We start from the raw sequence: 17,500 nt of genomic DNA on the forward strand, positions 1-17,500 counted from the left end.
GGTGTGTGTGTGTGTGTGTGGTGTGTGTGTGTGAGGTGTGTGTGTGTGTGTGTGTGTGAGGTGTGTGTGTGTGTGTGTGTGTGTGAGGTGTGTGTGTGTGTGTGGTGTGTGAGGTGTGTGGTGTGTGTGTGTGTGTGTGTGTGAGGTGTGTGTGTGTGTGTGAGGTGTGTGTGTGTGTGTGAGGTGTGTGTGTGTGTGTGAGGTGTGTGTGTGTGGTGTGTGTGTGTGAGGTGTGTGTGGTGTGTGTGTGTGAGGTGTGTGTGTGAGGTGTGTGTGGTGTGTGTGTGTGAGGTGTGTGTGTGGTGTGTGTGAGGTGTGTGTGAGGTGTGTGTGTGTGTGTGAGGTGTGTGTGTGTGTGTGTGTGAGGTGTGTGTGTGTGTGTGTGAGGTGTGTGTGTGAGGTGTGTGTGGTGTGTGTGTGAGGTGTGTGTGTGAGGTGTGTGTGTGTGTGTGTGTGTGAGGTGTGTGTGTGAGGTGTGTGTGAGGTGTGTGTGTGTGTGTGTGAGGTGTGTGTGTGTGTGTGTGAGGTGTGTGTGTGTGTGTGGTGTGAGGTGTGTGTGTGGGTGTGTGGTGTGTGTGTGTGTGAGGTGTGTGTGTGTGTGTGTGTGTGGTGTGAGGTGTGTGTGTGTGTGTGTGTGGGTGTGTGTGTGTGAGGTGTGTGTGTGTGTGTGTGTGAGGTGTGTGTGTGTGTGTGTGTGAGGTGTGTGGTGTGTGTGTGAGGTGTGTGTGTGTGTGTGTGTGTGAGGTGTGTATGTGTGTGTGTGAGGTGTGTGTGTGTGTGAGGTGTGTGTGTGTGTGAGGTGTGTGTGAGGTGTGTGTGTGTGAGAGTGAGTGTGATCTGATGTGTGTGTGTACTCACCTGGGAATCGGAGCTCCGTGTCAGTTGGGCCAGAGCGAGCGTGCATTGCGTGAGGGGGGCGGGGCCTGCAGAGAGCCGGGGCGAGAGGCCAATCCGTGGGGGGAAGCGGGGCCATGGCGAGCCCAGCGGCCAATCAGCTTTGTGTCACCGTAAGGACACAATTTCGGAGCATGACAGACAGACAGACAGACAGACAGACAGAATAAGGCAATTATATATATAGATATATATATAATATATTATAAAAAGTAAAAAAAATATATGCGCACCAAGCTGCATTGCAGAACTCCTAAAGTACTTGCCTACGGGCTGGTCTAATGCGTGTCGCTGGTCTTGTTCCTGTGCCGCTCTTCTTTCGATCACAGTCCTCCAACTTGCTTTGTGTAGATCATGTGTCCTACGTGATCCACGCAGTCTTTCATCAAACTCCGGGGTAGACTCTCACCTCTGTCCCTTGCCGAGGACAAAACAAAGTATTGTAGTGCACATACGCCGGCGGTCTTTGGCCTTTTCCTGCACACTACAATACTGTACTTTGCACTCTCCTCGGCAGGACAGAGAGAAGTGCATCTGCACCAGAGTGTGATGGAATACACACAAATCAGGTTAGGAGGACGGCGATCCAAAGAAGAGAGGAGGCGACAGATTAAGATGGCCATCTGATAGGACCACCCTATATGCGAGTGTATAATGTAAGGTCTCTTCTTGCGTTATGCAGAGTGGCTTTGGGACATATATACAGCATTCTAGAATGCTGTATATAAGGGTTTATAGGTGCTGCCCATACTTTTTATATGGGGAAAAACCTGGTGAAAGGTTCCCTTTTAAATTTGCTGCAACTTGTAAGCCTCTTGAATGACTTTGTATTCACATTGCTTATATAGCCATAAGATTCCGATGTCGGCAGGGTTTAGCTGCTTATTAAGCAGTTTTCTTATTAGTCATACCAAATGCATATTATGCAATTCTATTTGCATATTCAGAATATCTGATATTAAAATGTTACATTATTACAGTAAGAGTTGCTTAGTAAACATCACTTTGCTAAATAAACTCTGACTGGAGGAAACTGTTTTTTGGGGTTTTTTTTGGGCTCCGCACACCAAAATTCACAAAGATCACACATTCGTAGTTGTGTAAATTGATGTAGGGCAGTACAATTTCTTAGTCTATTTAGGTAACTCTAGAGGAGAGGATAATCCACTGTCCTCCTAAAAGATGGAGGTGGTGCTGCTTCTGGGAGTGCTTCCTTAATAACTATAAGCCATGTAGTTGTGTATAACCTATTGCCTTTTTCAATTGACTACAGAGAAAAGAAGGCCAGAATTAATACCAGAGGATTTATTACGACAATACGTGCAAACGATGCTCGACAAAATGTGTCCTGAAGTTCAGAAACTCCTAGAGGACTTCAGGTAAATGGCTCTCTTACGGTTTATTGGCTACTGAAGAGATGAAATGTCTGTGTAAAAAGTGAAACAATCCTGACCTTTCATCCTCCAGGCAAAAACGGAACATGGGATTGACTTTGGCAGAAAGCGAGTTGGCGAAACTGGATGCAGAGCGAGCCCGGGAACGCAACACATTAGAAAAAGAGCGAATATGTGCAGAGCCGATCTTACAGAAGATTGAGGAGGTTTTGTAAGTAAAGTTATGCTGTTAATGCACCGCGTACCTTACTGTAGTCTAACATGTCACATTCAAAACTGTGGTGTCCTCCAGACTAGCCTCAAGCTGCCGGATTACAGGAATAGAAGTGCTCACCTAGAAATCTACTAGAATATTACTGGTAGCTATAGACCACCACATCATTGGATTTCCATAGTAAAGTGTATTGCTTCAATATCTTGTCATTTTTAAGTTATTGCGGGTTCAACTACTGAGCCTCCACACCAGATTGATGGGCACCACTTCTTTGCTGTGCTGTAGCGCTCTTATTGCTTTGAATGGGAGACGGATGTGCAGTCCCCGGCCGCTATCAGTTGACGAAGCAGCTCCGGAACTGAGCATTTCCAATCACCTGCTGCTGCCACTAGCACCGTGAACAGCTGATAGACAGGAGTGCCAATTGTAGGACCCTGGCCCATCACGCGTTGATGACCTATTAGAAGGATAGGCTATCATTGTAATGGTAGTGGACAGCCCCTCTAAATAGTAAGCATTCTTTTTAACATGCCTTTTTAATATGTATGCAATAACATTTTCAAAATGTGCTACTTTTCTGTAAAAAGGGGCATTGATGTCTTTTAAAAGACCTGTGACAGCAAGACAAACCTTTTTAAAGGGGTAGGCCACTACTTTTATTTTTTTGGTGGCCTTGCCTTAGGATAGCCCATTAATAGCTGATTGGTAGGGTTGTGACACTTGCCATCCCCGCTGATCAGCTGTTACCAGTGCCGACGGTGGCTGGAAGTTCTCGAATCGTGCCAGAACACAGCAGCTCCATCACTCCTATAGTGGCCGTGGCATGGTACTGCAGATCCACCCCATTATTTCAATAAGTAGGGTGGTGGATTTGCAGCACCCCACTGCAGCCACTATAGTTTAGACTGCGCTGCTCTATTATGGCAGACCAGCACGCCCCCCTGCTGGGATTGACCACTCACAGTCAATGCACAATCTCTATTGAGAGCCTGATGTGGGAGGGGACAGCTCCCAGCTCTGCTACACTCAATTCTGAGATAAAGTCAGAACTGCTGCACACAGTGATAAACATGCTTACTTTAAGAATCTCTTTGCCTGCAACATGCCGCTCTCAGATGAAGTGGCAAAAAGTCTGACAGATTCCCTTTATCAAGAAAGTAACGTACTATCAATGCTGCAACACTTTTCCCCTTGGTCATGCACCCATGTGATGTGCCACATCGTTCATCCATGTCCTGATGGAGATTGGCCTATAGATGTGGCTGTCCATCTGTGGCACCAATGCTAGAAAGAAATGAGGACACTGGATCTTGTGATTGGTGGGATCCCTGTGGTGAGACCCCTGCAATCAGACATGTATGATATGTAATGATTATGGAGCAACCTCTTTAACTGCTTCAGGACCGCCGACTAAATATACGTCGGCATCTGCTGGGCCGACGTATAATTTATGGTCCATGGTCATGAGGGGATTGCAACCCCCCTGCACTCCGCAATCACCGGGGTTCTGGTGCACAATGGTAGTTCTGCCCAGAGACATCATCAAGACCTGACTGGATCATGTTCACATGATGGTAACCCTTTGTGATCTTCTATGTGTCACGATCAATAGCGATTGCGGCACATAGAGGTTTCAGAAAAGCTGTTTGCTCCTTCTCTTACCCCTTCAGTCGAGGGTTATCATTTCAACCGGAGGTCACATAATTACCTCAAAGTCTGCCATGTATGGTGGCCTATCAGACTCAGCCTGACGCCGCCTTTATAATGCATTGCTCCATGGCAATACATTATTCCAGCGATCAGACTAAGAAAAGTTAGTCTCCTATAGGGAGTAGGTAAAGAAGTGGGGAAGAAAAAAATGCAAAATGTAAAAAATCACAAAAAGACAAAAAAAATACATCAAAAAATAGATTTATATAAAAACAAAAATAAACCAAAAAAGTACACCTATTTAGTAAGGCTACGTTCACACATCAGTTTTTTTCCATCAGGCACAATCCGGAAAAAAATGGATAAAACGGATCTGGCGTTGGATCCGTTTTATCCCCATTGATTTTTATTTGCGCCGGATTATGCCTTGCGTTGCATTCGGCTTTTGACTGATCCGGCGTAATTACTCAATGCGGCGGCCGGATGAAATGTCTTATTAAACGTTTTTTTTGTCTCTGAAAAAAAACGTGATTTATAATGAAAGCCTATGGACGCCGGATTCGGCGCAGTGCGGCAAAAAACTTATGCGGCTGCCGGATCCGTTTTTTTAAACTAAGCATGCTCCAATTTATTGAAAAAAAAAATAAATAAAACGGATCCAGCAAAAAAATAAACGAAACGGATGCAAAAAAACGGATGCGATGGATCCATTTTTTGACGGGTCAGGTATACAGGATCCATAAAAAAAAAAGGATCAGGCGCATCCGTTTTTGCATATTCTGCGCCAGATCAGTTTTATCAGGCACACGCCGAATTGTGCCTGATGCAAAAAAAACTGGTGTGAATGTAGCCTAGCTCTTCATCCGGCCTGACTTGATCTATAAAGCTGTTGCACGATTTAACCCCTTCAGTGAACAGTTTAAAAAAAATATATATAAATAAAAAATGCTGACCCGAAGGATAAGCCTGTGTTGTTACTCTTCCCAAATAGTGAACATAAATCAAAAAGCAATCACTGAATTGATGTTTCATGTTAATTCTACCTACAAAACATGAGAATAAAGAACGATCCAGAAATGTTATGGTACCAATGGACACGTCAACTTTTTAGTATTTTTACATTATTATTATTATTATTATTATTATTATTATTATATATACTGTTTAATTGTTGTTGACTTGTTTGTTTTATTGTACAGGCTCTCATCACAGCCTCCTGAAGATGAGAAATGGTAAGTGTCCTAAGGTTTTCCTTAGTAATTGAGAGAGAACAGTATTTGAAGCTTATTCATTGGTCAATCAGCAAAAAGAAAAAAAAAAAAAAGTTCCCTATCTAGACCTTTTTCCCAGGTATCTCTGTAAAGTCTGTGCCTCCCTAATTTTTTTTGTCTAGAATATATGTAAACTTATGATTCTGGGATGGAGAGAATAGGTAATTGTACTATGATCCATACACAACGTTCGCTTGTATTAGCAAAATGTCTATATCCCTGCAGGGGCAGGAAAGATGGAAAGACAAGCTGACATCTGTGAATTCAAGCATTGACTGTTTTGCATTAGTTGAAAAAGAAAAAAAAGTGTAAAATATTGCATTTTCACACAGTCCACTATGTAAAACATTATCCTTTTACATAGTGTCGGGCATATGTACAGTTGAAGCAGTAGACTGACTCAAACGTTATTGAATTGTTTGACGCATTTAATCAGCATACACTCATCAGGGCAAAGGCCAATGTGAAGGAAGGGGGATGTGATGATCTGTGACACCGTGATTATGAATGGTGAAACCTGTTATATACTGAATTTATACCGTTCATTGTAATCCTGTCTGTGATGGTAATGAGACTACTGAAAAGGATAGTATGTCCAGTGTAAACATTGAAATATTTTTTTTTTTTTTTTTAAAGTAGAAACTGATCTGTAAAGTAAAATAAAAAATGCTCAACAAATCTTGAAATTACTTTTAATTAGTGATGAGTCAATATACTAGGCAAAAAAAAAAATCACAGACCATAGGAGCCAATTCCGATGATGTAGGTGTGACTGGGTATGCGACAAACCCTCCTAGTAAAGATGGCTGCAGCAACATTGTGTGTGCCTACATCATCTGAATTGGCTCCTATGGTCTTATTTATTTATTTATTTTTTTATTATATAGTTACATAGTTACTAAGGTTGAAAAAAAGACCTAGGTCCATCTAGTTCAACCTTCCTCTACCAGTTCTACATTTGGTCACTAAGTTATTTATAACCAACAATGTTTTGTGTAGTGAGGAAATCATCCAGCCCTTATTTAAAAGCTGTTATAGTATCTGCCATTACTACCTCTTGTGGTCGGCATTCCACAGTCTGACTGCTCTAACTGTAAAGAACCCTTTCCAATTTAGCTGTCGGAATCGCTTTTCTTCCACTCGTAGTGAGTGCCCCCTGGTCCTTAGTTCTACGTGTTTTTTTCCCCCCAATATGCCGTATTTTTCGCTTTATAAGACGCACCTGATTATAAGAAGCACCCCCAAATTTGGTGAAGGAAAAGAGATTTTTTTTTTAATGTTAAATGGGGTCCATCTTATAATGCCAGTGTCCCTCTAACAAATCATATAGGGTATATGTCCCTCATAGCCCCCCATCCTAAAATTAGTCCCCCTTAATCTGGATATGGCCCCCTTATATTGAATATAGCCCCCTTGTGCTGGGACACGTCTCCCTGTGCTGCCCATGGCCACTATAGATGTTACACCTCCCCTGTGTTTGATATGGCCCCCATGTGTGCTGCCCATGGCCACTATAGATGTTACACCTCCCCTGTGTTTGATATGGCCCCCATGTGTGCTGCCCATGGCCCCTATAGATGGCAAATCTCCCCTGTGTTTGATATGGCCCCCATGTGTGCTGCCCATGGCCACTATAGATGGCACATCTCCCCTGTGTTTGATATGGCCCCCATGTGTGCTGCCCATGGCCACTATAGATGGCACATCTCCCCTGTGTTTGATATGGCCCCCATGTGTGCTGCCCATGGCCACTATAGATGGCACATCTCCCCTGTGTTAGATATGCCCCCCATGTGTGCTGCCCATGGCCACTATAGATGGCACATCTCTGTGTTAGATATGGCCCCCATGTGTGCTGCCCATGGCACATCTCCCCTGTTAGATATGCCCCCCATGTGTGCTGCCCATGTCCACTATATATGGCACATCTCCCCTGTTAGATATGCCTCCCATGTGTGCTGCCCATGGCCCCTATAGATGGCACATCTCCCCTGTTAGATATGCCCCCCATGTGTGCTGCCCATGTCCACTATATATGGCACATCTCCCCTGTTAGATATGCCTCCCATGTGTGCTGCCCATGGCCCCTATAGATGGCACATCTCCCCTGTTAGATATGCCCCCCATGTGTGCTGCCCATGTCCACTATATATGGCACATCTCCCCTGTTAGATATGCCTCCCATGTGTGCTGCCCATGGCCCCTATAGATGGCACATCTCCCCTGTTAGATATGCCCCCCATGTGTGCTGCCCATGTCCACTATATATGGCACATCTCCCCTGTTAGATATGCCTCCCATGTGTGCTGCCCATGGCCCCTATAGATGGCACATCTCCCCTGTTAGATATGCCCCCCATGTGTGCTGCCCATGTCCACTATATATGGCACATCTCCCCTGTTAGATATGCCTCCCATGTGTGCTGCCCATGGCCCCTATAGATGGCACATCTCCCCTGTTAGATATGCCCCCCATGTGTGCTGCCCATGTCCACTATATATGGCACATCTCCCCTGTTAGATATGCCTCCCATGTGTGCTGCCCATGGCCCCTATAGATGGCACATCTCCCCTGTTAGATATGGCCCCCATGTGTGCTGCCCATGTCCACTATATATGGCACATCTCCCCTGTGTTTGATATGCCCCCCATGTGTGCTGCCCATGGCCCCTATAGATGGGGGCCATATATAACACAGAGATGTGCCATGTGTGCTGCCCATAATAAAATAAAACACTCTTTCCTTACCTTCTCAGCGCTGTCCCTCCTCGCAGTTGAGCTCCGGCTGCCTTACTTCCTGGTTCTTGCTGCCGGTCATGTGATCGGCACGGCGGAGTGATATCATCTCTGCGTGCCTTATCACAGACAGCAGCAGCAGGAGACCGGAGCTCAGCGCTGGAGGTAAGTAAAGCTTTTTATTTTACTTTGGGCAGCAGCACGGGGGCCATATCTAACACAGGGGGGATCATGTGCGATCAAAGGAGGGCGCAGACAGATATAATATGCCCCGCTGCCCCAGCCCATCAGCGTGATGCGGTTTCAGCACCACGCTGCTGATGGACAGCGGCTGTGCATGTTATATGAGCGGGAGCAGGAGATCAAACGCTGGCGCTCGCAGCTGTCACCTGCCGCCAGCACCGCTCCAGAGCGGACCCTGCAGTATGTGTATATATATATATATATATATATATATATATATATATATATATATATATATATATATATATATATATATATATATATATATATATATATATATATATATATATATATATATATATATATATGTACACCCCCCCCGTATATTCGGGTTATAAGACGCACCCCCTACTTTCCCCCAAAATTTGGGGGAACAAAACGCATTTTATAAAGTGAAAAATACGGTACTAGGCACTATTCAATACTAGCCCAAATTTAAGGTTTTTGTGATATCCGTTACTCGTTGAGTGTATTGGTATTCACCTCATGAGATTAGAGACCCCCTCCCAGCATATTTAGTGCTTGATTTTCAGCCACTAAACTTGCTGGGATTACCGTAATTACAGTAATATTGTAGCCATTTTCTCTACTGGCATTATTGTGATTGGGACGTGCAGTGAAAAAAGTAAAAATGACTTACTGAGGTTCCCTGTGGCTGACACACTACTTCCAGGTTCGCTCATTTAATATATATATTTTTTTTTTTTAATTTATTTAAATATCTTTAATAAAAAAAAAAGCCGCATGCGGTTTCTATACTTTTGATACACAGCTAAGATAAGCGCATGGCTGGGAGCTGCAGCCTGTAGCGATATGCTTTATCTGTGCTGGGTATCAATATACGGGGGAGTCTCCAACATTTTCTTTGTTTATTTTCACACTCCATTGACCCAGACAGCTACTGTGAGGGCAGCCAATCGGAGATGATGGAAGTCTGACTGCAGCCAATCACAGACATTGGCAGAGAGGGTGGGTGGAGGAAACAGTGCATATGTATGAGATCTAATGAGCGGACCAGGAAATAGTGTGACAGCCGCGGGGAATCTCTAAGTCTGTCTTTCTGTAATATCTGTAATACGCTGAGATTATTATTCTCAGAAACCAATTGTGAGTCAGAAATGCATCCAGGCATCTTCCCCATGCTGTTCCCATTCAGTTTCACCACTTTTCCATCCATTTCAGCATTTTTACAGCCCTCCCAGATTGACTTCCAAGATCCTTCTGAAAATTATTCAAGTTTCCCATTGACTTGCATTAGGTTTGTTATTCGTGATGAATACGCTGATAGAAATGATTTGATCTATTGATGTTTCCTGGACTCTTCCATCCTGAAGTCTTCAACACCAGTGCAGAAGAAACACATGTTTTCCCGTCCTCAGATACCGTCCTAGTTGCTTCCTTGCGCTGTCCTATAATAATGATTGGTTGCTAGAAGATGTTTGAGAAACCTTTTTCTGCACACAAATCCTGGCTTAATTGATGGTAAAGTCTAACACCTGATCGAGCACTTTGTGAATGAGAAATGTTGCCGACATCTGAACGAGTTGGTCGAAAGTTAAACTGCACGGTGTCCCCTTGTAGCCCCTTCCTTTACCTATCCACATATCTAAGATTCCCACATCTCCGAGGATATCTGGGTCCTGAGGCTTGAGGTAATGAATGCTCAGGGCCGGAGCATTGTCGGTTTTTTTTTGGGTACAATAGCATTGTCCGGTCACTGTACTCACTTTTCATGAAAACCATTGTAAGACCACATTCAGGTGGATGCATTCTGCAGGGAAAAAAAGCGATCGTAGAACGATTTCCAGGTTTTCTGTGTTTTTTTTCCCACTTTTAGTTGAAGCTCAAATTCTGATGTAAAATCATGAGTGTTCCTGCCACGTGTCACTGTGACCAGAGTCATACTTTGTTTCTTTGGCAACTGTACCCAGTATAATAGAAAGCGACTCGCTGGTAGAATAAATGGTTCAAGGTAAGGAAGCGCATGAGTGTGGAGCTCCACTGAGAGGTTACACAGCCACTTCACTCATTGTGCTTGGCATAATAGGAGTTATGATACAGGAATAATGGTCCCATAATTTTATATAAAACAATAGTTCAGATGTTATTTAAGCCCATGGGAGCAGTGAGCTTGTCCAGATCCACCTGCTTTCCTTCCACTTATACTATGCCCTCAGTGTGGATGACAGGCTATATGGGTGTCCCTTACATGCTAAGCATCCAATATTTGCTCCAGAATAAGTCTCTGCCATATTTTGTCACTTAGGTCAATGACAGCGACAAGACCAACACTCTGTATTCACCCCAATAGACCCCAAATCTGTATTCTCCCCACGAGACCCCCCAAGTCTGTATTCACCCCACAAGACCCGAGTGTTGTATTCGCCCCACGAGACCCGAGTGTTGTATTCGCCCCACGAGACCCGAGTGTTGTATTCGCCCCACGAGACCCGTGTGTTGTAGTCGCCCCACGAGACCCGTGTGTTGTAGTCGCCGCACGAGACCCGAGTGTTGTATTCACCCCACGAGACCCGTGTGTTGTAGTCGCCCCACGAGACCCGAGTGTTGTATTCGCCCCACGAGACCCGAGTGTTGTAGTTGCCCCACGAGACCCGTGTGTTGTAGTTGCCCCACGAGACCCGTGTGTTGTATTCGCCCCACGAGACCCGAGTGTTGTAGTTGCCCCACGAGACCCGTGTGTTGTAGTTGCCCCACGAGACCCGTGTGTTGTAGTTGCCCCACGAGACCCGTGTGTTGTAGTTGCCCCACGAGACCCGAGTGTTGTATTCGCCCCACGAGACCCGAGTGTTGTATTCGCCCCACGAGACCCGTGTGTTGTAGTTGCCCCACGAGACCCGTGTGTTGTAGTCGCCGCACGAGACCCGAGTGTTGTATTCACCCCACGAGACCCGTGTGTTGTAGTCGCCCCACGAGACCCGAGTGTTGTAGTCGCCCCACTAGAACCCAATTCTGATCTCAGCCAGGTGTGTTTCACTTTTGAAAGCTGCAGCATTTCAGAGAAAAACCTACTTTTAGTAGATAGCTGGGGACTGACCGCACGGGTGACATCTTACTGGTGGGTCCTTGGTGGCTTTTCCCCATCTGTTGACAGTCATGAACAGTGATCTGCCTATATGTGTATGTAGTCAGAGACCTGTCAGCGGGTGGGGATAAGCTGCCGGGGACCTGCCTATATCAATACTCATCCACATGGTTAAGTGTGTTTTTTCCGTGAAACGTCATTGGAGTAAGACCTACCTACCTGTGATCATACACAATATGGGCAGCATTCATCATTTGTCCGGTTCCTCTTTAAGTGGTCAGCTTTTCTTTATTCCCACAGTTCCCGTATTTATTTTTTTCCCAATTTTGCTTACGGTTCCAGAGATGATAAACACTTTCTTTTTATTTAGCGTACAATTTTTTTTTTATGATTCAATAATTTTTATTAGGTTCTTAGCATACATTTTTATGACTTACAAGATGGGACTCTCTGGAGGCATGCGTTTTGGCTGCTCTGCGTTATTACCCTTTTGACCCACACCCTGTTGTAAAGACCGTAAAAGGTTATACTGAATAAAAAGACCTATATCTCTGAAACTATATGGTGGATTTAGAAAGGGGAAAAAAAAGAGCAGCAGGGATCCAGTAAGGCCGGTGTCACATCACCTGGTACGGCCTGTCTCTCTCCGGACCGGAGTGTGCAGCTGCATGCCGGGTGATGCCACTCAATTCTCACACAAGTCACTCGCAAGTGGGACACTGGCCTAAGGTGAAAGCTGTCCACTTTTCACCTGTTGACAGGTGCTCTTTAATGATTTGCAGGGGGAACCATGCGGGCAGGACAGGGCTTTACAGAGATACTGAGGGAAAGTTTCTGCATGGGGCTGAGACTGTAGAGCATGCTCATATCTTTGGGGGTAGGGGGGATGCAGAACACTGGGTTTGTACAGCTGCTGCCACTAGGAGGTGGACAGTTTTGATAAATCTCTTGGCTTTTTTTAGGTTCTTGATTTTCGATGATCATTGTCCTCATTACTCACGGAAAGTATTTGCCAGCGTGCTGTGTAATGAAGATTTACAGTTAGGTCCAGAAATATTTGGCCAGTGACAGAATCTTCATGATTTCAGCTCTGCAGGCCGCTACTTTATTTAAAATTTCAGAACTGAGCTGCAATTTAAGTTGAGACTTTCAGGTTTTTTTTAATGAAAGAAGAGGTTGAAGATAAAAATATCCTGTGAAACATTTAGGAATTGTGACTTTTTTTTTTTCTGTCTTCTCCATCTGTACTGTGAAATGCAATACAGTCAACCTTGCTGCATTTGGTTTATTATGAGCAGAAAGTATAGCCCTGTACATGTCACAATTCATCCGGCTGCTTCTGTCTCTAGTCACATCATCAATAAACACTAGTGACCCAGGACCATTGTAGGCCATGCCTGCCCGGCCAGCACACTGCCTCCACCTGTGGTTTGGGTCATGAGCCGTTGCAAGCCTTCTCTATACTTTATTCCCATCATTCTGGTACAGGTTGATCTTGGTTTCATCTGTCCATACAATGCTTTTCCACAGCTGGGCGACTTTTTTTAGATTCAAATTTTTTTTTCTTTCCTTTGCAAAGTGTAATCTGGCCTTTCTATTTCTAAGGCTGATTAGTGGTTTGCACCTTGTGGTGACCCCTCTGTATTTGCACTCATGAAGTCTTCTCTTTATAGGACAGGTCGGGTATGTGCACATGTTAATTTTTTGGTGCAGAAATTTCTGCCCCATTTCAGCGTTTCCTGGCAGGAAAACAGCGGCTTTAAAATAAGTGTTTTTATTGGGGAGGCTGTCTGTGCAGCTCTGTGTGCAGGCGGCCGGGTGCCTGTCGGTGACAGCTGCCTCTCTGTGAGGGTGGGCGGCCTGCTGGCTGCCACTCTGTGCGGGTGGCTGTGTGGACTGCGGTGGCTGTGCGGACTGCGGTGAGTGTCCCAGTCTCTCTGCGGTCCCGGTTTCAAATGATGGCGCCGGGAGTCAGTGCGTCCGCAGATGGGGCTTTTGGATGAGAGCTCCACCTGTGCACGCGCCCCTCCGGGTGCTATCATTTGAATCGGGATTGCAGACAGACTGGGACACTCACCGCACCGGCCTGCTCCACCACTGACCCGCCGCCGCCACCACGGACCCGCTTCTAGCACAGCCTCTGCCTCCTGTAACCCCGCTCCACCACCGCTGCCGCCCCGCTCTGGTAAGACAACACCGGAGAATAAGACTGATCCCATTTTTATTTTTTTATTTCTAAATTTGGGGTGCATCTTATAATCCAAAGAGTCTTATAAAACAAAAATATGGTAACTGCACACTAGTGAGAGTACCTGTGCTGCCCCCTGTCCAGGGCTCAGACCCCACAGTGTTCATGGGAGCATTATGATGTAATGGAAGGTGGCCTGGTCATATGCAGCCGGGTGCTTGTGTGTCACTTACCTCCAGAATATCATGTGGGATGTGCTGGATAAAAAAGCTTGGTCCAGGAAGGCTGTACCCAAGAACTTAATATGCAGCTAATGTCTTCATGCCAAACACCAAAACCTTATTGGACCTGTGATGTCCATGTGTCAGTAGGTCAGGGCCATTCTGGTGATGTGTGGAGGACCTGCACCGTGTTCTTGCATGGGAATTTAGTATTCTGGTTGATCAGTGCATGATATGAGAAGTGGGGGATGAAGCAGGGAGAGAATCTGCCGGATCCAGCAAAATCTAATCTAGATGCTTGAGTCGTTAGTCAGCTGCCTGCACATGGAGGCGCGCACCTGTGTGGAGGGAAATGCTGAATATTTGTTCTAAATAATGGTGCTATGTATTAATGGTAAAAGGAGTGTGACGTGAAGACTTTACAGCCTCCTGACTGCCCATTTTTAGTAAATACTGTACTTGCATTTGCCATGAACTAATCGTGGATCTCTGCGTAGATCTACTGTCTTCTGCTGTTCTTTACCAGTTGGGGGTGTAGGAGTACATACGTGGAAGTCACCCAATCTCTGCTGACAGTGTGAGGATACCCTGTTCAATATAGTTTACTGTGTGAGGATGCCCCATCAATCTATGCTGACTGTGTGAGGATACCACGTCCAGCTTCTGCTGAGTATGTGAGGATAACTCTGTCCAATATCTTCTGATTGTGAGGGTGCCCCCTCCAGTCTCCGCTGGCTGTGTGAGGGTGCCCCCTCCAGTCTCCGCCGGCTGTGTGAGGGTGCCCCCTCCAGTCTCCGCCGGCTGTGTGAGGGTACCCCCTCCAGTCTCCGCTGGCTGTGTGAGGGTGCCCCCTCCAGTCTCCGCTGGCTGTGTGAGGGTGCCCCCTCCAGTCTCCGCTGGCTGTGTGAGGGTGCCCCCTCCAGTCTATGCTGGCTGTGTAAGGGTGCCCACTCCATTCTCTGCACAGACTTTATTTATTATGACTATATGGAGAGAAGGTATGCACACCAGTGACTATGCAAGGGGAATACATGTAATAGCAGAAACTGCTGTGCGAATACTGACATGAAAAATCCAATAGCTATATGTAATAATGAAAATGGAACCTGCATTACTGCCATGAATATATGAATAAAGAGAAATGTAGCTACTGAATTGATCAATGCAGAAGAGCCCCAACACTGCGCCAAAGTATTTCTCTACGTTGGGGTCCCTAGCTTGTGTGTGTCCTCTCATGCAGTTAAAAAACTTACCGTGTATGGGAAGCTGAGACCCAGGCTATATATGCGTATAATGTGGACTGGCAATAGGTGTGGTTGGGGGAGGGTTCACAAATGAAAAACTACTAACAAATAAGAAATAACGTCTGGAACACCATTCTAAGTCCGAACTGGGTGCAAAAACCTAAAAAAAACCATCACTATATGGAGATAAGGTATGCACACCAGTGACTATGCAAGGGGAATACATGTAATAATTTATTTATTATGACACTGGATCCCATCAGTGGACCCTCAGTAATCGCCGCTGATCACTTATGTCCCTGTTATCTGCTGGAACCAAGGGCATGGCCAGGAGGGATTAGATCAGTGTGGGTTCCTTGACGCCTCCATCGAAGAATGATCACCTATCCAGTACATTTTTGTGAGCTGGAATATCCCTTAGGCTACTTTCACACTTGCGGTCAGCACAATCCGCTGCCATGGAGAATAGCGCAGTCCGTTAACGCACTGCGCTATTCTCCATAGACTTGTATTGACGACGTACTGTAACGCAAGTGTCTGCGTTGCATCCGCTGGACGACGCTGCATCGTTAATTTGACACAGCGTCGGGCGGAGGGAACACTGCATGTAGCGTTTTTTGGGTCGTTAAACTATCGCACCTTGACGGATTCCGTTCGAATCCGCCAAGGTGTCTAATAATTGTCTATGGGGGCACATTCCGCCGCAATGCACTAAGCGGCGGAATCCGCTGACTGATCCCGTCACGTTCTACTGCGCATGCTCAGCATGTCCAGCAGAACGATCCTGAATTGCCCTGGTGTGGAGGCAATCGGGGTAATAAGGAGTTAATGGCTGCCCATAGCTGTCACTAAGTCCTAGGTTAATCATGGCAGGCGTCTCCCCGAGATACCTGTAAGTGAAAAGTAAATAAACACCTGCACCCGAAAAAATCCTTTATTTGGAATAAAAGACGAAAAAAAACCCCTCATTTACCACTTTATTAAAATCCCCAAATACCCCTCCAGGTCCGGCGTAATCCACGAGTTCCCGCGATGCATTCAGCTTTGCTACATGAATCTGATAAGAGCGGCTGTAGAACACCGCCGCGCACTGTGAGCTCCACGCAGAAACTGGAGGGAGTCGTGCTGTCAGCGGGGATATCACTGAGGTAGTTCTGGTGTGAGCGGTGATGATGGGTGCAGTAGTGTCGGTGTGTGTGCAGTGATGATGATGGGGGTGGTAGTGCAGATGTATGTGCGGTGATGATGGAGGTGGTAGTGCCGGTGTGTGCGGTGATGATGGAGGTGGTAGTGCCGGTGTGTGCGGGGATGATGGGGGTGGTAGTGCCGGTGTGTGCGGGGATGATGGGGGGCGGTAGTGCCGGTGTGTGCGGGGATGATGGGGGTGGTAGTGCCGGTGTGCGCGGGGATGATGGGGGGCGGTAGTGCCGGTGTGTGCGGGGATGATGGGGGTGGTAGTGCCGGTGTGTGCGGTGATGATGGGGGTGGTAGTGCCGGTGTGTGCGGGGATGATGGGGGTGGTAGTGCCGATGTGTGCGGGGATGATGGGGGGCGGTACTGCCGATGTGTGCGGGGATGATGGGGGTGGTAGTGCCGGTGTGTGCGGGGATGATGGGGGGCGGTAGTGCCGGTGTGTGCGGGGATGATGGGGGTGGTAGTGCCGGTGTGTGCGGGGATGATGGGGGGCGGTAGTGCCGGTGTGTGCGGGGATGATGGGGGGCGGTAGTGCCGGTGTGTGCGGGGATGATGGGGGGCGGTAGTGCCGGTGTGTGCGGGGATGATGGGGGGCGGTAGTGCCGGTGTGTGCGGGGATGATGGGGGGCGGTACTGCCGATGTGTGCGGGGATGATGGGTGCGGTAGTGCCGGGGTGTGCGCGGCGATGATGGGGTCTCGCTCTGTCTCTCTCTCTTTCGGCTTAACGCAACGCGTTATTTCACAGGAATCTGTTGCCTTTATATCACACTATTTACAACGCATCCGTCATATGCGCTACACAACACATTGTGACGGATGCCGTTCAACGCAAGTGTGAAAGTAGCTTATACAACTCTTGTCTAAGCAGCCAACGTTAGTGACTGACGTTCAATGTCTCATAACCACATTCAATGACCCGCACACGCCTTCAGAGATGTGCTGATGTCTCGCACCCTCAGGACATTTGTATTCTGGAGAAACTTTCAGGGTTTAATCCATAGATTGCGATGTGTTTAATTAAGATCGGCTGGGTTCATATCAAAAGAAAAAATTCTATTTGCGCGCACCAATTGTCTCTTGGGAGAAAAGCCTCATTATCCTGAATTGATTAAAAGTCGTCAAGCAGCAGACGCTGTATTCTGTTAACGAAACAAACATTTATCAAATCCTCGAGCCTCCAAAACTGTCCTGTAATGGGATACACACAG

General features: G+C 46.4%; 1 protein-coding gene across 3 annotated transcripts in view; it reads left to right on the forward strand.

Moving 5' to 3' along the window:
- Positions 1 to 17,500, forward strand: part of ARHGEF12 (Rho guanine nucleotide exchange factor 12) — a 258,987-nt gene that overhangs the window by 94,731 nt on the left and 146,756 nt on the right. For all 3 annotated transcript variants that reach the window (XM_075328415.1, XM_075328414.1, XM_075328413.1), the window contains 3 exons: positions 2,168 to 2,273; positions 2,362 to 2,499; positions 5,352 to 5,384. In XM_075328415.1, the coding sequence (XP_075184530.1) occupies positions 2,168 to 2,273; positions 2,362 to 2,499; positions 5,352 to 5,384 (277 nt within the window). The remainder of the gene's footprint in view (positions 1 to 2,167; positions 2,274 to 2,361; positions 2,500 to 5,351; positions 5,385 to 17,500) is intronic.

This window comes from Anomaloglossus baeobatrachus, chromosome 11 (assembly GCF_048569485.1).
Source record: "Anomaloglossus baeobatrachus isolate aAnoBae1 chromosome 11, aAnoBae1.hap1, whole genome shotgun sequence".
NCBI lineage: Eukaryota > Metazoa > Chordata > Amphibia > Anura > Aromobatidae > Anomaloglossus > Anomaloglossus baeobatrachus.